At 44.9% G+C, this 21,937-nt stretch overlaps 1 protein-coding gene across 1 annotated transcript in view; it reads right to left on the reverse strand.

Annotated features, from left to right (window-relative positions):
* Positions 1 to 16,590, reverse strand: part of CCDC148 (coiled-coil domain containing 148) — a 42,734-nt gene extending 26,144 nt beyond the window's left edge. Inside the window, exons 1-9 of the mRNA XM_088519810.1 lie at positions 16,524 to 16,590; positions 14,913 to 15,034; positions 13,297 to 13,400; positions 12,402 to 12,484; positions 12,100 to 12,263; positions 11,732 to 11,827; positions 11,348 to 11,529; positions 2,934 to 3,072; positions 1,209 to 1,415 (exon numbers count right to left, since the gene is read on the reverse strand). Of these exons, the coding sequence (XP_088375936.1) occupies positions 1,209 to 1,415; positions 2,934 to 3,072; positions 11,348 to 11,529; positions 11,732 to 11,827; positions 12,100 to 12,263; positions 12,402 to 12,484; positions 13,297 to 13,400; positions 14,913 to 15,034; positions 16,524 to 16,590 (1,164 nt within the window). The remainder of the gene's footprint in view (positions 1 to 1,208; positions 1,416 to 2,933; positions 3,073 to 11,347; positions 11,530 to 11,731; positions 11,828 to 12,099; positions 12,264 to 12,401; positions 12,485 to 13,296; positions 13,401 to 14,912; positions 15,035 to 16,523) is intronic.
* Between the last annotated feature and the right edge of the window lie 5,347 nt (positions 16,591 to 21,937).

Below are 21,937 nucleotides of genomic sequence, written 5' to 3' on the forward strand. Positions count from 1 at the left end.
AGCTTCTGCAGCGAGGAACAGGAGGATTTGAGACATTAAGTGCATCAGGTTAAAGATCTAAAAAGGACATTTAGTTCAGAAAACCACATGCTAATTTCCTTCACAGTTTTTCAATCATAAATTATTATTTTGAAGAACATAGCCCAAAGTATAGGCCTGCACTGGTACTCTTTCAATAACAGCTAGTAGTATAGAACCCGAAAAACCTTCTACTTCACTGAAAGCAAGTGTCCCATAAAGATAATATGAGTGAAGTGAGCACTCTACCTATGCTTTTGTATGTTAATTTCTGTGTACATGGAAAATCACAAAGAGCAGCTCAGACTTGTCATGCTCAGAAGAGTAATTTTCCCCTTTTATTAATTAACACAGTAAAGCATCTTTTAGAAGGTGGAACCTTCACAACAAACCCAAACAAGTTATGGGATTAATTTTTTTCAGGTCTTACAAAACATAAACAAAAAGACAAATTCATTATTGCTCTGAAAACTAACGTAAGAAAATGGTGATGATGATGATGAATGAGGCAGGTTTCTCTAGCTGCCACTTTTGGGCATTCCAATATTAAAAGCATTTATGAAGTAAACCTCACGTGGCATAGGTATCAATCCCATTTTGTTGAAGAAGAAACCAAAGCAGAAAACATGAAATGACTTACCAAGGTTAAACAAGAACCAAAACGATCTAGTGACAGACCTCTGACCCTGGCAGCTTAGGCAGACTCTCTCATATAACAATTTTTGTGCTCCAATACTGAAATCTAACCCAGTTCAAGCTCTTTGATGACGCTCAAATTAAACGTGACTGCAGTGTTACAGAGATTACATGCACAGTATGACATTCATATTAAGGCCTAAAATGTGCTAGATAGGATGGGACCAAAGTCTTAACCAAAGACAGACAAACAGAGTTGAAGAGATGGTCAAACAGGCATGAAACAAGGATGCCTGCCGGTCATGAAACAGAACATCCGCAAAGGAATTTGCAGGTCAGGCTTCACACGACAAAAACTCTGCCAACATCTTGTAATTGGTTTTCTTGTAATGACCCAAAACATTTAAATTAGGCCAGTAAAAACAGGATTGTGACAGCTGCATTCTGTTAGCTTTTCTTCTCCTAAAAACACTTTTAAGTTTTCTGCTTACATTCATTTAGAATTTGCCAGTAAGGAACAGATTTGGATGTGATGAATTTATAGGTGAACCTACCTTTTCTTTCAGATCAGCGCAGAGCTCCTGTTGCTTTCGTCTGGTATTAGCCAGCACTAATTCTGTCTCATGGGCAGCGGAGGCTTCAGCAACAGTTGCCACTGCCTTAACTAAAAAGGCTTTTCTAGCCTGAGCCCAACTTAGTATCAGAAGTTTGCGTTGATTCCTAGTGAAAAGGTAACGATCCCAAGCTTTCTCATGAACAACCTAAAGATGTAAAACATTTCAGAAGTGTTTAATAATTGTGTGTTAAAAAAATAATAATTCTAGATATTTTTGCAAACCTTAAACATCATGTTTTAGCTATTATGACGACAAATTCCTGCGGAACCCGCTAGGGCCCGGGAACACGGAGCGCGGCCTCCCGGCGCCGGCGGCAGCCCGGCCCTTCCTGCTCGGAGCCGGCGTCACGCGGCGCTTGGGTGCCCGGGGACGCTCACGCTCCCCTCCGAACTGCACCTTTGGAGCAGGAATATCTCAACGAGCCGCAACGGCCCCTTCTCACCCGAATCACAGAAATGTCACTATGCACGTTAGATACTTTCCGTGCGTTTTTGGAGATACTGAGCACTTTTTGCAAGATGAGGTTTTAAAAGCTAATTATGATCTTCTTTCCAGAAACAGAGCTCCGCTTAAGAGTTGTATGAATATAGTACAGATGAGAATTATCTTTACTTTTTGTTTCCTAATTTCTTCATTTTTTTCCTTTCTTTCTTCTAAAAATAGATCTCTGGTGATCTGCCACTAGATCAAGTACTCAGCACTTGCCCCATGTCAGAGGGAAGCAGAAATAAAAGGATCAAAGTTGAGTTATGTCAATATAATGTAAATATTTTAAGAATAGATCCTTAGCACTGTTTGAACATTTCTGAATTTATCATGCCAATACATATACTAAGATACATCCATTCAAAACAGTATTATGATCCAAAATTTAAGAATTTTAACTTTTTACAAAACTTTAAGGAATTATGAAGGCCAATTAGTGATTTTATTTTTTACATATACATACATTATGCAAAATACAGGATTATTTAGCCCAGCTCTCACATGCAGATGTTCTAAAATCTGCAAGAATGATCCATTTCTGGCAAAGCTACACATAATCATCACTAACAGCCCTTTGCACTATCCTGACATAAGGAATTAGTGGTCTAAAACACATGGAGAGAGAAAGAGACTCCGACTCACTCTGTAATGTGATTTGGCCTTGAATTCTCCATTAACTGTGTTTTTATTATGCAGTATAAATGGGATCAGCAATCAAATTTAAAGGCATTATGCAAACAAAAGTAACTTCTTGATAAAAGGAGATAACTTTCCATCCTTCCTCATGTACGCGTGCCATAGACCAAATAAAATATCTAGCCCTAGACAGTGTAACAATATTGTACTTCCTCATAAAAACACTAACCAGAGAACCAGACATAACTCTAAACCCTTACAGCAAAAGCAATACTCGCAAAGGAATTCAGTGAATCTGCCTGTAAGGGTAGATGGAACTATAAAATTCCCACAGTGCTTATTTTGAAGAAGTAATACATTTTCTGGATGATGCATATTAAAGACAGAAGCATCCATTCTTCCTGTACAAAATAAAATCTATTTTAGAATTCAGAAAATTTACTATAAAAGGCTTTGATAAACAATTCTTTAATACCAATGTTCACCATACACTATATAGAAGAATGTATGTAATTGATCTAGACTTAGAAGACCACTGACCAGATCATGCCTGGATTTGTGAGGAAGATATCTCTGCAACACATCGAGGTACAAAGTCCTTCTTCTCTGAAGATCACTTGGATACTGATTGATAACAGTCTGATAAACCCACTGATCATCTTCTTTCCAGTTAATGTTCCTACAGAAATCCAAAACAATTCCCAATATAATTTAAATTTTAAAAAGGAAGTTGGATGTAATTATATATATTTTTAAGGGGACTTGGTGGCACCAGCCTCACCCTGCAAATTTGATACTGGATCAAAGCTGAGAAATTTACTGTAATGAAACAAGGAAAACACTTATATCACCTTTCTAATATGATTATTATTGTGTAACCATTTAAGTTAACTGCTCCTTTTCTACACCTATTATTTATTAGGAAATAATAGTGCTTTACTCAGATAAGTTACATTAACGAATAGTCATGCTACGTAGAAAATACAAGAAAAAAGAAAGAGATCAGAACCTCTGTCTGAGCATCAGTAAAATGATCTCATATCTGCACATGGCTAAATGGGTTAGTTTAAAAACAAACTAATGAGACTCACAATAGCACCATCAAAGTGTAAGTTTTACAGCTTTTAAAATAAGAGGTGAAATAACCAGTATACATTCATGTATTTCAGAATAGCAAGACATAACATAAGACTAAAGCAGAGTTAACACAGGATTGGGGCCTAGAATTTATCTGCAATCTATACCTTACCTTGGAGGGATTCATGCCAAGTTTTTATTATCAGCATTAATGCAAGAGCAGCAGCACTGAGTCAGAACAAGGTGTCTCTGAGCCCAGAGGACTGTGTTCAAAGCCGCGAGCCTGGCTAAAAGCCTTGAGAACATTAAAAGAAGATAATCCCGTGGATGTACCCCCCACCTCCACCGCCGCACTCCTGCAGCCTCCACCTTCCTGCAGCTCCTGCACTTCCTCAGACACGAGTGGTGTCTCGGTGTTCAACAGCTGGATGCTCAGCAAGATGTTAGGACCATTTCATCCTTGCGTAGGTAGAAATATCAGATATTAAAAAAAAGGACGATCAAATTGCTTTTATGTGAGATGCTTATATGTAATTGATATTAAACTAGATTGAGTGATACAGTCTAGTATTATTCTTTCTGAAGAGCAAAAAGTGAATACAAGTGTTTTAAAAAAATTGGTTCAAGTCTTCGCTTCAAAATATTTTGAACAGTGGAAATAATCTGTAATCAACATTATACAATATTCTGAAACACTGAAGGAGAGAGAAAGGAAATATCCCTAGACCTGACCTGTTAGTTGCCTATAGTTCAAGAATGCAAAGATACAATATTCCATTTTAACAACCAGTTTTCCAAGGAGTGCATTATCAGACAAAAGCACCCGCTCTCCTGGTAACAGGTTCGACTCCTTTGTTTCTACTGGCATGCTCTGCTGTTGTAAGTTGACATGAGCGTGGCAGTAACATAAGGATAACCACACTAAGCAGAAATATTTAAACTCATATTCCTTAGTGGGTTGTGCATACCGTGTTTCCTGTACTCTCTCTTTACTTTTTCTGTATTTTCCTTTGAGTAGATATTTAAAATTTGCCTTGCCTTTATGCAGACAGCCACACTGTGAAGATGATCAGGTAAGAAGAAATCACATCCTACCTTCCTTCAATAAACTAACAACATTATTAAAGCCACTAGTGCTATAAACATCTCAGAGCGCTCTGCAGCAGTAATGTTTACATTGTATATAGAGAATCCATTATGGAAAGAGATTTTATGGGGAAAATATAAAGCACTAACTTTATGCTAGCCCTCTGTTAAGCAACAGAGAAAGATGGAAGCAATGCATAGAACAAAAAATAGCCCAAATGTCTAAAAGCAGCAGTATCAAATCAGAATACAAATAGGATACGCTGATACTTGTGTCTTTGGCTTTCCTCTCAAGAAAAAGGTTGCAATCTGCATGGCTTTAGAATAAGTCACAAGACGTAGCAAATCTGCTGACAAATCTTGTAGCAATTCCAGAGCAGCCCAATTTCCTCCCGCAAGGACCAGGCTCCCTCGTACGCAGTGTCCGCCAGGCAGCCGCTGCGGCGTCGCTGGTGACACAAACGCAGCCCCCGGCCGCCCGCGACGTCCCCGCTGTCCCGGTGCCCCAGCTCCGGATAAACGCAGCCCCCGGCCGCCCGCGACGCCCCCGCGGCCCCGGTGCCCCAGCTCCGGATAAACGCAGCCCCCGGTGCCCACGACGTCCCCACTGTCCCGGTGCCCCAGCTCCGGATAAACGCAGCCCCCGGTGCCCACGACGTCCCCACTGTCCCGGTGCCCCAGCTCCGGATAAACGCAGCCCCCCGGTGCCCGCGACGCCCCCGCGGCCCCGGTGCCCCAGCTCCGGATAAACGCAGCCCCCCGGTGCCCGCGACGTCCCCGGTGCCCCAGCTCCGGATAAACGCAGCCCCCGGTGCCCACGACGTCCCCGCGGCCCCGGTGCCCCAGCTCCGGATAAACGCAGCCCCCCGGTGCCCGCGACGTCCCCGGTGCCCCAGCTCCGGATAAACGCAGCCCCCCGGTGCCCACGACGTCCCCGCGGCCCCAGCCCAGCTCCGGATAAACGCAGCCCCCCGGTGCCCACGACGTCCCCGCGGCCCCGGTGCCCCAGCTCCGGATAAACGCAGCCCCCCGGTGCCCGCGACGTCCCCGGTGCCCCAGCTCCGGATAAACGCAGCCCCCCGGTGCCCACGACGTCCCCGCGGCCCCAGCCCAGCTCCGGATAAACGCAGCCCCCCGGTGCCCACGACGTCCCCGCGGCCCCGGTGCCCCAGCTCCGGATAAACGCAGCCCCCCGGTGCCCACGACGTCCCCGCGGCCCCGGTGCCCCAGCTCCGGATAAACGCAGCCCCCCGGTGCCCACGACGTCCCCGCGGCCCCAGCCCAGCTCCGGATAAACGCAGCCCCCCGGTGCCCACGACGTCCCCGCGGCCCCGGTGCCCCAGCTCTGGATAAACGCAGCCCCCCGGTGCCCACGACGTCCCCGCGGCCCCGGTGCCCCAGCTCCGGATAAACGCAGCCCCCCGGTGCCCACGACGTCCCCGCGGCCCCGGTGCCCCAGCTCCGGATAAACGCAGCCCCCCGGTGCCCACGACGTCCCCGCGGCCCCAGCCCAGCTCCGGATAAACGCAGCCCCCCGGTGCCCACGACGTCCCCGCGGCCCCGGTGCCCCAGCTCTGGATAAACGCAGCCCCCCGGTGCCCACGACGTCCCCGCGGCCCCGGTGCCCCAGCTCCGGATAAACGCAGCCCCCCGGTGCCCACGACGTCCCCGCGGCCCCGGTGCCCCAGCTCCGGATAAACGCGGCCCCCCGGTGCCCACGACGTCCCCGCGGCCCCGGCCCAGCTCCGGGCACCAGCACCGCAGGCTCCCCAGGGAGAGCTCCGGCCACCTGCGCCAGGACACGCGGGGCTGCCAACACTAACGCGCCGCTCCCAACGTGTCCCTCCATCTTACGTGACATAGAGGAGAACAGGGCAAAAAATGGGGGGGAAGTAGGAATCATCCGAAACTATGTCGCATATCTGGAAAACCATTTCCATTTCTAGAACCCAGCTGTTTGCTACTAAATTCCAGCCACCATGAAAAGAAATGGAAGTTTCCAAATGGGGGAGAAAAAAGATCTAGCTCCTGTAAAAAGTTTATTTGCAGCTACTGACAACCACCAAGACGACATAAAATGTGGAATTACATTGGCAAAAGCGGATATTCTCAGGCAATGAAAGTGCTTCTTTATAGGCAATTACTTAAATTTCTTAGGAAAGACTATGAATATAAATGACTGAACTGAGGTTTTTCATATGCTAAAAAAAAAAAAAAAAAAAGGAATATTGTCCAAGGAACTAAAACGGTGGGTAAGGGCAGTGGTGAGAAATGGGGGTGACAGTGATGAGATTTTGCAAAAAGGTATCACAGCTCTTGAAACTACCTGCCTCAGAGATTCTGCACATGCAGGTTTGTGGAAAAACTTGAATCTCCTTGTCTACATGAAATATGAGGTACAGTCATTCAGATTCATATTGCATCCTGAGTGGCCAATAAAACACATTGGGAGATAAGAATCCATATGGGAAAGAACATAAGTGTGGGGAAAAATTGTGCTTGATTCTGTGTTTGAGGTTTTGTGCATAGCCTTTCTGGCCCTGCAGTACAGAGCGCTGCACAGATACCTTCACAATAACAACAGGAAACCTCACAGCTCTGTATGAGTATTAACATTTAACGTAAGTTCATTCATAAAACGTATCTCAGTCAGGAAATACATCACAGCGCATTACACGAGCTAAAGGAGAACCACGCATTCTGTGGGCAGAAGAACCAGTCTGATGCTCTCCTGCTGCTTACAAGGGCAGATCTGCATCCGTGTGCTCGAGCCGCGGCATCTCCCTGAGGATGCCTCTGATTTGTACTCTGTCCTAAGGGCCACCTCAGCATGAACTGCTGTGCTGCTCAGGGGCAGGACGGACCCGCGGGGCCCACGAATTACGGGTTGTGGAAGATACTGCGGGGAGCTCTGAGCTAAAGCTTGAAGCAGTTTATTTTCAGTAGTCAGCATGGACACAGACGGCCAAGATCTGCTGGCTGTTCATGCCAAACAGCCAAAGAACGCCTGATCCAGCCCTGCGTGTCCGTAGCCATCACCTGCATGAGCAATTTCAGGATGTGAGATGACACTTTGCTTAAAGTTTTGTAAAAGTCCAGGAAAGATCTTACCTAAAAAGAGTTTTAAAAGTGCCAAGCACATTCTACATTAATCTATAAGACCAATGTACCCAGAGCTAATCCCTGGCTTTGCCCGTGCTCGGGAACAAACATCTCCCGGGGAGCTCCCTTCCCGTCGGGATCGGCCGGACGCGCTCGAGGCGCCGCCGTCCCGCCGCGGGGAGCTCCCTTCCCACAGGGAACGGCCGGACGCGCTCGAGGCGCCGCCGTCCCGCCGCGGGGAGCTCCCTTCCCACAGGGAACGGCCGGACGCGCTCGAGGCGCCGCCGTCCCGCCGCGGGGAGCTCCCTTCCCACAGGGAACGGCCGGACGCGCTCGAGGCGCCGCCGTCCCGCCGCGGGGAGCTCCCTTCCCACCGGAACGGCCGGACGCGCTGGAGGCGCCGCCGTCCCGCCGCGGGGAGCTCCCTTCCCACAGGGAACAGCCGGACGCGCTGGAGGCGCCGCCGTCCCGCTCTGGGGAGCTCCCTTCCCGTCGGGAACGGCCGGACGCGCTGGAGGCGCCGCCGTCCCGCCGCGGGGAGCTCCCTTCCCGCCGGGAACGGCCGGACGCGCTGGAGGCGCCGCCGTCCCGCTCTGGGGAGCTCCCTTCCCGTCGGGAACGGCCGGACGCGCTCGAGGCGCCGCCGTCCCGCCGCGGGGAGCTCCCTTCCCGCCGGGAACGGCCGGACGCGCTCGAGGAGCCGCCGTCCCGCCGCGGGGAGCTCCCTTCCCACAGGGAACGGCCGGACGCGCTCGAGGCGCCGCCGTCCCGCCGCGGGGAGCTCCCTTCCCGTAGGGATCGGCCGGACGCGCTCGAGGCGCCGCCGTCCCGCCGCGGGGAGCTCCCTTCCCGTCGGGAACGGCCGGACGCGCTCGAGGCGCCGCCGTCCCGCCGCGGGGAGCTCCCTTCCCGCCGGGAACGGCCGGACGCGCTCGAGGAGCCGCCGTCCCGCCGCGGGGAGCTCCCTTCCCACAGGGAACGGCCGGACGCGCTCGAGGCGCCGCCGTCCCGCCGCGGGGAGCTCCCTTCCCGTAGGGATCGGCCGGACGCGCTCGAGGCGCCGCCGTCCCGCCGCGGGGAGCTCCCTTCCCGTCGGGAACGGCCGGACGCGCTCGAGGCGCCGCCGTCCCGCCGCGGGGAGCTCCCTTCCCACAGGGAACGGCCGGACGCGCTCGAGGCGCCGCCGTCCCGCCGCGGGGAGCTCCCTTCCCGTCGGGATCGGCCGGACGCGCTCGAGGCGCCGCCGTCCCGCCGCGGGGAGCTCCCTTCCCGTCGGGATCGGCCGGACGCGCTCGAGGCGCCGCCGTCCCGCCGCGGGGAGCTCCCTTCCCGTAGGGAACGGCCGGACGCGCTCGAGGCGCTGCCATCCCACTGTGGGGAGCTGCCGCGACAGCACGAGCGGGGCGGCCGCGTCCCCGCTCTCCACCGTAAAATACTGACACAGAGATAATTGTAACATAATTAAGAAAATATATAGTCACGTTCTGCTAGGCGGCTTCTCAAATTACAAGAACAAGAGTAAAAATGTTTTGTAAAGGAAAGTTTGTCAGAGTCAGGCAAATAGCAACAAAAACAAATGCACATGTTTCATTAGGCTCTAATAATAAATATGGTGGGTACACAGGGAGGTGAAGAAAATCTAAAGCTCAACTTTTTATAGCATTATCAGTTCAGCTGGCTCAATGAATTATAGAACATTAAATGACAAGATGTTTTTCAAACTCAAAGAATTTTCCTGCAAATTATACAATATAAACATAAGAACTGACAAAAAGTAGCACTGTCTATTTTATAAACATCAGATCTTGGAAGCAAGGGATTCTACAAGAATCTGGCTTTTCATTGATAATACATTTTTAGTATTACTGTTGTGGATAAAATCATGAAAACATAAATCAGGAAAACGTTAAAAAACAGAAAGCAAATGAGAGCCTAAGATTTATCTTTAAATGCAATGATTAAGACAATTGCTGACGGTTCACTTAGGATTCCAGTAATTCTTGGCTGAAATGACACCCTGATCCAAATCCACTGCCACTATCAGCATTCTTCCCAGCTAGATTCCTTTCTCTTCCCTATGTAGATATGATGATTAATTCCTTCAAAGTACAACCACACAAGTTTTCATACCTACAACTACAAGGGAATTTTCTTTCCTTAAGGACATGCTATTTTATCTGTAAGTTTCAAAGTGACAGAACTATCACTGCAAAATAGCTAGCTCAACATCAAAATTTAAACCTAGCATGTAAATGTATAAATAGGCTATAACCCATAAAAATGCTTGAAAATAGATTTGTCAACTACATTTATAGACTATATTGTCTCTATTGACTTAGTTATTCATCAATACACATACTTGCGCATCAAGGAATTTATATTTACATAGTTCCCCTCCCCTCACAGATTATATTGATCATAAACATTTTAATTAAAATCACTAGGAAGCCTTTGTAGGTATTGAGTGATTTAATATCCATCACAGATTTTCTCATAGAGGTTGTAAAAATTGCTCCATAAAAGCAACTATAACAAAAGATCAGAGACATCAGCAGAGAAAATGCTATAAATCTGCTGCTTGCCATTTTGCAAATTCTATAAAAGTGGGAAATATCAGAATAGTTTTTAAGCATCATATTAAAATAGCTGGGACATTACAGAAATAAAATATAGGTCTTAGATAAGCTGGAAAGAGAAGAGCCTACAGTTTATACAAAGAACCTGAACAGTTTATATAAAAGCTATGTCAATTACAATATCACTTCCAAGGGGATCCAGCACCTAGTTGCTTTTCTGGCACCCCCAAACTAGTTCAGCAGCAGTGGTGGCCGATCTCAGTGCTTCACTGCAGCCGTGTGTAGTGAAGGGGAAGGTTTATCATTTTACCAAATAAACTCATGGCCTTTCCTGCTCTTCCCAGTTTCTCCTGCTTAGACTTAAAGTAACTCCAATGACTTTCCCATTCCTGCCCTCTCCGGAACTTGACGGGATGCTAAAGCAAGGGAATATCAGTAGAGGGGAAAAATAAGTCAAGGCTTGCCCGGTAACTCCAACTCAATATGCTTTCCTGGAGTCAGTTAATCTGAACAAGAAGACTAACTTTTATCCTATTAGCATATTAAATAATCATAGCGATGTTAAAATGCATGCTCTTTTTATGAACTGCTTTTTATTACAGAAAAACTGCCTTATACTATTCCAAACTGGGGCTATGTGCATTTTAACATTTCTTTGTGATGAGAATTACCGCAACAATCCAGAATTCTTGAAAGTTGATCTGCTTCATAGCAATATTTCTAGATTTCTCTCAGAAAGACTGCACTTTTTGACATCAATGTACTTGACAGAATAATAACGATATAGAAAGAATCATTTCTATTTATATGAACACATGCAATGAGGACATTTGCTGCACACCACATTGTTGGTTCTTTAATCCACAAAACATTTCACTTATTCTTTCAGATGAGTTCTTTTGAAAGGACTGTCTCATTTCTCTCAGCTATGCAAACAGCTACTGACTATCTAATCCCACAGAGCTGGGCAGCAAGTCAACTATTTTCAACACAGAAGAAAAGAGAACTAATCCTCATGGCAAAGGCAACTGCAAGATCCACAGATAGTAAAACATATCATGGGTCTTTATCTTATGCCTAGTAGAAAAAAAGAGCAGGAACAGAGGCCATTACCTATATATGACATTTAACTGCTGATCAATCTCCTGAAGCTTAGACCAATATTCACTCGCAAGCTTACGATATTCATCAATAATCAAGATCTTCAAATCAGGACAGGGACACTCCAAAGACAGCAGTGCTGAAGGAACTTTATGGAAAAGTCCATTTTTCTCTTCAAAAGATTGTGCTAATGCCTGTAATAGAAAGGCTACTTAGAAGACTACTCTGTATTATACTTATTCTTTGAAAAATTGCTAATTAAACTAATTAGGAAAACCAAGGCAACCCTGTGCCACGTGCTCTACGTGTCTCTGCTCAAGCAGTTGGGACTAGATGATCCCTAGAGGTCCCTTCCAACCTCAACCGTTCTGTGGCTCTGTGTGTGTTAAACCTTACTTTCGTTTTAGAGTCCTCAAGTTCTTTTTCCAAAGCCAGACTTTCAAGGTGAAGGAATTCCAATATTGCTTGTTGTTGCTTCTTCACAAAGTCTATCTATATCACAAAATAGGCAACAGTTATTTTTAAAATATTGTCGTAATATGAAAGTTTATATTTACAAATAAAGAGCCTGATTTCCAGTTTCACGGTGTTGTACATTTACTGAAGCAGACTTGCACTACTGCAAGTAATCTGATTGTGGATTAAATTCAAGAAGAAAACAATCAAACAAACAAGCAAATCAAAAACCCTACTACATAAAACTAAATGAAAATGCTAAAAATAAAGTGATAATAAATTGTAAAAATGAAATCAAAATTACCAACCTGCTGTAACACCTCAACTGGATTGAACTTGTATTTCAGATGAGATTCTTCTGAGAGGTAATGCTGCATTTCAGATAGCCTGAATTTCAAGTTCTCTCTTAGTTGCCAGATAGGAACTACAGTATTTGTTTGGTATGAATCCCGCTCCTCTGATAATTTATGAGCTATACCCAAATGAAACATAAAGCTTTCTCAAACACACACGATATTACATAGCATTGTACTTTCAAAATTTAGAGTTGTCAAGACAGATATTTAAAAACTCACTAAAAATAATCATGAAGTAAATTGAAAATTCTTACCCAAGTCCCACAAATCCAAAAGAAAGTCATACTTATGGCTTCCTGCACTAAGGAAAGTCTGTATATCTGCTTCAGCTTTTTGTCTGAAAGGTAGTAAAGTGGGTTTTATTAAGGTATCATTTCTTATTCATTAAGTTCTCAAAGGATTATAAACTTCTAATATCCAATCAAAGTGCAGATCCTAAATGAAAGAGCCGAGTCCCTGCACGGGAAGGGACGGGATGCGCAGGAGCTATGGTATGGAAGGTGCCCTCCTTTGAGCAGAACAAGCCCTCATTGACCTGCTGCACCGAGGATGTGCGAAAGCAGCAGACACAAGACAGCAGCAATGCAAGCTCTGTGGTTCGGGCAGCAAATCACGTGTTTCTGAAAAATTCACTGCAGGTCACCCAATGTATTGTTTTCAGAAAATTCTGAAATAAACTATGTGAACACATCATTCAAAAGCAAACAGCTTCTGCAGCACAGATAAATGCAGCTGTACCAGCTGTTCATCCACCTTTAGCAGGATCCTCAGACATGCATAGGATTAACTTTTCTTCTTCTAACCATGACCTGATTATACATACCTGAATACAGACTGTGGCACTTGAAGGGAATTTAAAAGCATCCCAGAACTGCTGATACTCTTTGGATGTTGATAGATGAAACATAGAGCTACAAAACCATCATGGAGAAATACTTGCAGAAAAACATCCAGCTCCTTTATCTGTCAAGTCTACAGGCTCGTTTTGATGTAGGTCATAAACTCTCGCAGAAATTCTTACTCAGTGCAGGCATTTTAAAGCTCTCCTCCTAATCTACGTGTCCCTTCTAACCAAGAGCAGCACTCCAGAAACTTCGACTTCTGAAATATTTCCTTAAGAATGATGAATTAAGATCCCTCACTCCTTACCTGTTCTCACTCAGTTTTTTATGTTCTTGCCACCACACTTGGTGATGCTGTTTCAACAGTGTTTGCTCTTTGTTAATTTTTGAAACTTGTTCCATTTTCTTAACCTGGAGGAAAAATAAAAGCTTCTAAATAATTTAAATCTGTTCAATGGCTTTATAAAATCCCCTTTCTAGGGATGCTTTTAACTATACAATGTTTTAACTATACAATATTCTTCAGATAGACATTCTGTGATCAACAGAATATACAACATTCTGCAGTTTCCTACATCTTATATCACTTTATCTTCAGGAGTCCAAATAAGTTTTATCTCGGGTTGACAAGAAAGAAAAAAAAATGAAGAAGTAACTATGAAATTAGCATTTCACATCATTAAAAAATATGTGAGTTCAGCAACAAAACGCTATGAGTTAAAGATCAATAGATCTTACATACCATTTTGATTTGATTGCCTTCTCAACTCCCATCCCATTTTATAAATAAAGCTAAACCAGAACTAAAGGCAGTCACTTAAAGAAAAACTGCAATAGGATGCAATTGTCCTACACAGCACTCAAAAAGCAAAACCAACCGGCTGTACTCTCAGGAGTGCACAGCACACCTACTTTATTAATATTCATCAGATAAGAAAAAAAGAACCCATACATCCTCAAATCAATTCTAAAACTAATGGGAAATAAAAGATGAAGGAGATTGTGTATCTTCGACATATAGTCCTGAAATTATACAACAACAGAAGTGACATTTATGTATAACTGCTGCAATATTAGCTTCTTCGTACACGCTCTGTATTTTTCCGTAGATAGTCAACAACTGGTTTAACACCTATCTGCTTCCACATGAATGCCGTTTTACATAATAGTATCTTCTTCCAGTTAAGACGCTGGGTCTATCATCACCTACACTGTTTGCTTCCTGTTCTGCATTTATTAAAAGTCTCTGAGATCAGACTTACAGAAGATACTATTATGTAAAACGGCATTACTGGATGTAGAAAATTTGATATTTAGTCTTCTTTCCAGTTTGACAGCACTGAGTTCTGCTTCTTTGTCACTAATTTCTATTAGACAAGTGTTTTGTCCACACATTATAAATGACCATCTTAATAAAACTAGAGGCGATATTTTCATTAAATTAGGAATAAGTAGATGATTTTTAATTTTCTTTTCAAGACCTATCTCAACTTGGCTTTGCAAGTCCTCACTTCATAACTATACTTTTTGGCTTTCTTTCCAGATCAGCCCCTTTTTCCATTCATTCCTCTAAGTTCTTCCTACTCCCAGTATCTTGGATTGGTTATGTAACAAATCTGCATAAATTTGCTCAAGGCATTATAAACTTTTTCTGACCTTTTAGGAAGGACACTGCATACACATTTTGCATGTCTGACTTGAAAAAAAAAAATCACATTTGGACATGAAAGTGTCCAAATCAAAATAACATTAACTGTGATAAACTCGCCCATTTTTCAAGCCCATGAATACTACTACAGCAGGCTGATATTCCTGCTCATTTTCAGATTCCTCGAGGCCGCAAAAAGAAATATGATCATTGTACTTAAAAAAAAAAAAAAAAAAAAAAAAAACCACATTAGAAATAAAAAACCAACAACATACCTTTAATTGAATTTTAGTAGATGCTTTTTTTTCTTCATTAGCAAGTTCATATAGATGTTTATAGTCAATAGGTTTATACTTCTGGCTGCAAAGACCATTTCTCACAGGAATCACTAGATTTTCTAGTTAGCATATAAAACATACAAAGTCATTTCAAATTCTGGAGAAATACTTTAAAATCATAAAAAGGAAACACTATACATAGAAATTAAAATCAGAGCCTTGAAAGATTCTAGGACAATAATATTTGCAGTTGGTGAATGTGAATTCAAAACAGGACTATAAGCTAGTAGAGATAGTAGCAGAAACTTTGTTTGCTTCTTTACACATAATTCACTGAAAACAGTTATGTTCACAAATGCTAAGTGAAAAGAAAATTCAGCTTAAATTGGCTCTTCAGGAATTTTAGTAAATTCAAATACAGAAATATAAAAAATTTGGTGTATGCATTCCTATTTCATAAATTGGAAGACTACTCCACCATTTATTACAATCTGCAGACTGAGCAATATGAGTCACTTTTCTCTAAAAGATATAAAAATTACTCTTTACAGGTAAACGTAATGAGCTGGAGCAGAAAACCAGTTATTGCAGTTACATTTCTGACTGAATCTCCAACCAAAAGAACAGCATACATTTTCTACTGAACTTCTGCAGGCTCTGGGGAGAACATCCATTCATCATGTGAATTATCCCAGCAATCAGTGTTATGCCACTGAGGTGATAGTTCCAATCTTGTACTAAAAAAAAATATTTTTGCTCTCTACATATCTTACATGAAAAGTGTATCCCTCCTACAGCCTGGTATAAATAGCCTCCTCTCTCCTGATTTTTAGACCTTTAGGTTACTTTATTTACGGGCTTTTGTACCCGTTCTAAATTTACCCAGTCTAAATTTAAATGCTCATCCCTAAATTGGCGGGATATCCCGTGAATACGGCTTCTCCCTTCCTCCCAGGGTGCATCCCAGCCGTGTGTGGCAGCCCAAGAACAACGGCCCTTGTTCGAGAGGCACAAGCGCGGCAGCCGAGCCCTGCGGATAGCCGCTCGCTCCGACCCTCCACCTAAGCCTCTTACTGCTTCATTACGGTTCCCAAAGCCTCGTAATCGCTTCTAGTCTGCTAAGAGTCGGTTGTGGCAGTAACACCGGTGCCACAGGCACAAGCAGCAGGGTATGGGATCAGTCTGAGCTCCGGAACAATTCCCAACCATTTCTAAATCAGGCTCACCTGGGACAGAAGTCAAGCTAGTGCATGTATCCTGCCATATCCATCAGAAAACAGGCAGTAACTGCTACAGGTGCTCCTGAATGACACTAACTACCACTGCACCTCAGTATTTCTTCTTTGGAGAGGTGCTTATGAATCTCATGCTCTTTGAAAAAACATGATCCAGTCTTTTCAAATTCCACCGCCCGACAACCCCGCGGCAGCAGGACAAAGGCGGGAAGATCGTCTGCAGGGAGCAAAGCAGCTAAACGCCTCCCTGCAGCTCCTGCTGCAGCTCCTGCAGATTCCCTACTTTGTCCATCGTTGGAGATGCATCAGGCGGGCACAAGAAAGCTTCCGTTTCCATGTCTCTAACCCAGAATTGTTTAACTTCCATCCTTACTTTCCATATGCTTCCTTTCCATTAGCCTGAACTTCCTTCTGAACCCCTGCTGCTCATTTTTGTACATTTCTTCTATTGAAAACTGCTTTGAGGAATCTTTTGAAGTCAATGAGGTCTGCCCATGTAAGATGACAGTCCAGAATCACAGGGTACAGCATACAGGGTGTAAACTTTATTTTGTAAAACAGAAAGCATATCCAATACATTTTATTTAGGCATAAATAGACATCTACAAACACATGTGAATGAATTACCTACAATTATATATACGAATAACACCACAAAATATTACTTACAGAGAAAATACAGGATTCCGAAATAATCTTTCATGACTTTCTGCATCAAACACTTGCTGAAGCATGAAATGCATTTATAATGGTAAATGAAAATACTTGAACTTTTGCTCCTGTACTGTAAGACTTCAGTGCACAGATGACCGGTAACTCCATATATAAACTAGGGAGATTAAGGGAATAAGGAATGCCTGTGGAATCAGGCCTCTTCTTTCCAGTCTTTTTTAGGTACATTTAACAGCAAAACTTGTCATCAGATGTTAGTAGAAGATTTTTCTTTTTTCATTCACTATTAAAAAAAAAATAATGCCTGCACATGATATTTCTGATAGACAGTTTTGCAAAGAGGTCTATAATAAATGCTAAGGTAAATCCTGCAAAATCCTCTCCTAAGAATTCTCATTTGCTGCATGCTTGCAGAAAGATTGACAAAGTGACCCCAGATGGTACCTCAAAATGAAAAGATTTTTCATGTCAAGAATTGGAATGCTACAGCAGCCTCCATATGTATGTAATAACTGCACACAGTATTTTATAAATAGTTTTATTCTAGGTTGTGATGAAACAATTAAATCTAGCCATAACAGCATACATACCTACACCGCTAATCCCATGAGTTTTAAAGAATGCTCCACGGGCCGATTCACTCATATCTGTGGAGAAATAAACAAATCTTTTAGGAATATCAACAGCATGTTCATAATTTGGACACACATAGACAATAAATACATATTATTTTCCTAAGAGACAGGACTCACAGAAAATGTCTAGTAATTGGACAGATACTGAACAGGTTCACCTGTATCAACATGAATTTCTAATATTATTTAGCAGTTAAAAACAGAAGACATATGCTCTCTCTTTGATGAAGCTGTAATGCTGGCACATAAGAGATCATCTGTTCTTTGCTTTGGCTTCTTCGGATTTTAACTACCACATTGGCCCAAATGTAAGATTGAGTTTCTGAGTTTAAAGACAAAAAAAGCCTAAAAAGGTGTCCTCCCGCCGTGGAGCTGCGGCTGGAACACACGTGTGCTCCTGTGGCCACAGAGCTGCGGCTAGAACACGCGTGCGCATGTACAGCCCTTTGCACAGCAAATAGCGAGCCATAAAAAACTACAAAGTTGTGTTTTGCGGAGTCCTTTTTGCTGTTCGGGTGATCTGAACCTGCTTATCCATAAAATTGCAGAGAGCTCAGTGCGTCACGAAGAAAATGGAAGAGCAGCAGCCGGAGCGAGGGAAAGGGAACAATTCTTTGGCAGTTAGCTATTCATGTGAATCAGTCCAAAACGCGAGGCTGCAACCAGCAGCCTGGAATCGTACACCACCACCTAAACATATCTGATAGTTAGAGCTGTAACAAGCCTCGTGACAGAAAACAGCTTTGTGAAACCATCAGCAGCCACTAGAACGTAAAAAGCCTGACCCGCCAGCGTCACCACGAAGGGGCTCCCATCGCCATTGCCGACAAGCCCGGAGACAGCCGAGGTGCAGTGACCTCCACGAGCGCACGCAGACACCGCTGTGCACGGGGACACGCGTCCGATCTTCACGGTGCACCGACCGGCTGGGCGAGTCACAAGGCCAAGACCACCAGCGACCGCCAGGATTTCTGCATTGGATGTTCCCCCACACAGCGAGCAAGAAAGAGCAAGCGCTGCTGGCCAAGCAACACCGCGCGGCTCTCCTTGATGAGTACTTTTATAGCACTTGAAACACTATGAAACTGTCCCTTGCACTAAGCCAGAATTGCCCAACGCTATATCCCACTCAAGTGCTCGTTCCATAAACGATGAGGAATCTTGGAAAAGATTCGTTGTGAAGATTATTGACCAAGATAATTAATTGGTGAGAAGCTACACTGATGCTTATCATCACTGAAATGAAAGGTACCTGAATGTTAAAAACCAAAAACCAGAAAGCTCATTTCCCTCTTTAAAAGTAAGTATATATTCTGCTGTCTTAAAGCTCCTGGTAAATAAATTCACACTTCCATCCTCTCTGCAAAAGTGAAACAAACAAACAAGTTAGCACATTCATTTTGCTGATTCCACTTTTCTCTGCTCAAACCAATTATTTGGTTCTAAGCTGTAACTATAACATGGCCAAATTCATCCAGACAAATGATGTGATCCTCCGTGTCTGCAGCAACCGTGGCCTTTTTGTCATGGTAAAGCTTAATCTATACATCAAATTATCTACACATAACTTTCTACTTGCATATACATTTCAGTGGGATTAAAAAAAAAAGTACAGTAGCGTAAAATACACAATTTACTTCAAAGCATTTTCTGACTTTCCTCTTTTCACAAGATTAGTCCTTAGAAAGAGCATTTAAGCATCCACCATCAATTTTACAGCTCACTCCCATCAATATTATGGTGGAGCTGCTTTTCATTGATACGGGCCACAGCGCGGGGCTTTGAGGCAGGAGTTTGAGGAAATCCCAGCTGATTTCACCCTGCACAGCAGACGAAGAACTATGATTCAGCACATTCAGAGAGCAGAGAATCTACTTCATTTTCATTCTTAAAAGCATAAGCCATGGAAAATTATATGTAGCAGAAATATTGCTTACTTCATCTTGCATCTCTATTTGACAAGAAGTATTGGAAGGAGTATTAGGGGGGTAGTTTTCAAGAAAAGCCACTGCATTTTGTATTTCAAAATGTCTAATACTGACTTTAAGCACTGTTCCCTTTGCTGTTGAAACAATCATTAGAATTTTTGCATGTAAATATAAGGTTTTATAACTTTAAAAGAATAATTTTCAATATGTTAATGCTCTCATTAAGTTCTGAGATCTGTTGGCATTCCGTCTAGTTTTGGAATCAGTATTAAAATCAAACGGATATAAATTTACAGTGAGATATAAGACAAATTTAATCAACTACTGTGGATTAGTTCTTTATACAGAAATTCAGTCATTTATGGCCAAAACTAAGGGAGGATTCCAAAAGACCAACCTTTTACCCCGTGAAGGTCTCACCGACTCCTCCGGACAGAGCTGTTCCCAGGGGAGCCGGTGCCCGCCTTGCCCCTCGCGTGGGCGCAGGGCAGCCCCTCCGCGCGGCGCACGCGCCCGGGCCGCGCACCAAGGGCTGCTCTGTTCGCAGGGGATTTGAACACGCCGACGTCTCACATGCAGGAGTCCTGACCCACAATGAGATACGATACCTGCCCAAAACAGTGCCCGATCACTACTACTAAAAGAGAACGGGACTGGGGGAGCTAAAAACAAAAACACCTTTTCTTTTCCCCGCTCAGCCCCAGCATGGTGGGATGTGAAGCAGAGGGCACCAGAAGCTGCCCAGGACATTGCCCAGGACTGGGTTAGCGGCGGCGCTGCCCGCGCTGCCCGCCAAGCCTTGCTTTGCTGGCGGGTGGCAAGCGGAACGCACGCAGCCGCTGGCGCCTGTCCCCACGGCCCCGTGCCCTCCCCGGGAGGCGCGCGGGTGACCGAGCGCGCGCTGCCCGCAGCCCGGCCCTGCTCCTGCGCCCGCACACGGGGCCAGCAAAGGCCACGCTCCTCCCGTGCCGCAGCCTGCGCAACGCTCCAGACCGCGGGCTGAGCTAAGCCTTTGAACGGGCACTTCAGTTGCAATGCATGTAAGCGCAGATTTGTTCTCCAAAGCACAGACAGGCTGAGAGCAGGACTGGCTCAGGCAGTTCAGAGCACCGAACAGACACCAAGTGACCCCCTGTTCGAGCACTGCATGAGTGAACAGACTGCTCAGGATCCGTGACTAACTGACAACCTCCTGCAAGCGGAGCGCCTTCCGACAGGATGCTGCTTTGCCAGAGATACCATCACCGCGGAGCCTCAGCCCGCAGCGCCAGGGACGGGCAAGGCAGTTCAGCGGGACGACCAAGAATGAAATGACTCCCCAGACCCAGAAATGGAGAAAAGTTCTAAAAGAAGGAAAAAAATGGTTGTGTTAGAGAGCGCTGCCGGTGAATATTGTGTTTTACAATTGCACAGACGGATGTAAAGTACCTTTTCTAAGCTTATCCATGCTTGGAGAAGGATCCATATCCATGCTTGACAGAACGCACAGACTATTCTGTGACAAAGCTCATACTTCCCATCCCCGCTGTGATCCCCAAGCTGATTATTCTCCTGCCTCTCCCCTCAACTCCGAGGGGAACAGGGAGTGCTGGAGCGGACTGAAGCACCTGGCTAACGGGAACAGGGAGTACTGGAGGGGATGGATCCCCTGCATCCGCAGCGCTCACTGCAAACCCTCGCATCGCTGCTCCTTGCCAAGCTGCAGTCATGTGTTAAACAGATCAGGACCCACCACCATAATGTGGGTCTGCTTCGTCAGAAATTACAGCTTCTTAGCACAGAAGCAGCACTGAGTGTTTTTCCCTTCAAGCTATGGGCAGCAGTAAGGTTAAGGCAGCCTGGCCACCCCCTGTCCCTTCTCCTGCCAGGCCCAGCAGCCAACCCCTCTCCCTGCTCCCAGCACGTCAGCGTTTCACCAGAACCCCCTCACCGGCAGGAGCTTCTCTTCCTGCATTGGCTGTGGATCCTTCAAAGAGGAGCCGGGAGAGCACATCTGAGGGGACACAGCAAAAATTCCCTGGCCATTCTTCTTAATTTTAGGGCTACTGTGTTTAAGTAAATCAGAGTTTACTGCCTTCCAGCCTATGTGTTTGTTTTCTGCAGTGACACCATACATGTATATTTGATCTCAACTTTCTAATGGAAATTATTTTCTGATACCACTTCTCTAGAAGCCTGGAACTGAAGATGTTAAAACAACATTGGAATAAAGACTTGTTTAAACCCATATTTTATCCTCAGTAACTACAAAATACACCAAGCCAAATCATAAAAGCAGCACAAGATAAATTTAGGTCTGCTTTAGTACTGACACGCCTAAAACCCTTTCCTTGCTTTAAAAGTCTGCCCAAGTCGGAGCCCAGACGCTGCCCCAGGGCTTTGCTCCATCCTCGCCACAGACTCCAGGCCAAAGGCCCAGATGCGGTTGGAAGCAACAGGTGAGAGCGGAGCGGAGACACAGGGGCCTGCACAGCGGGGACATGGGGGCTCCTGGCCATCCCCTGCGCAGAGGGGACGCGGGGGCTCCTGGCTGTCCCCCTGCACAGCAGGGA

Source organism: Tinamus guttatus, unplaced genomic scaffold (assembly GCF_059628265.1).
Source record: "Tinamus guttatus ecotype Peru unplaced genomic scaffold, ASM5962826v1 Tinamus_guttatus_pri_ptg000073l, whole genome shotgun sequence".
Taxonomy (NCBI): domain Eukaryota; kingdom Metazoa; phylum Chordata; class Aves; order Tinamiformes; family Tinamidae; genus Tinamus; species Tinamus guttatus.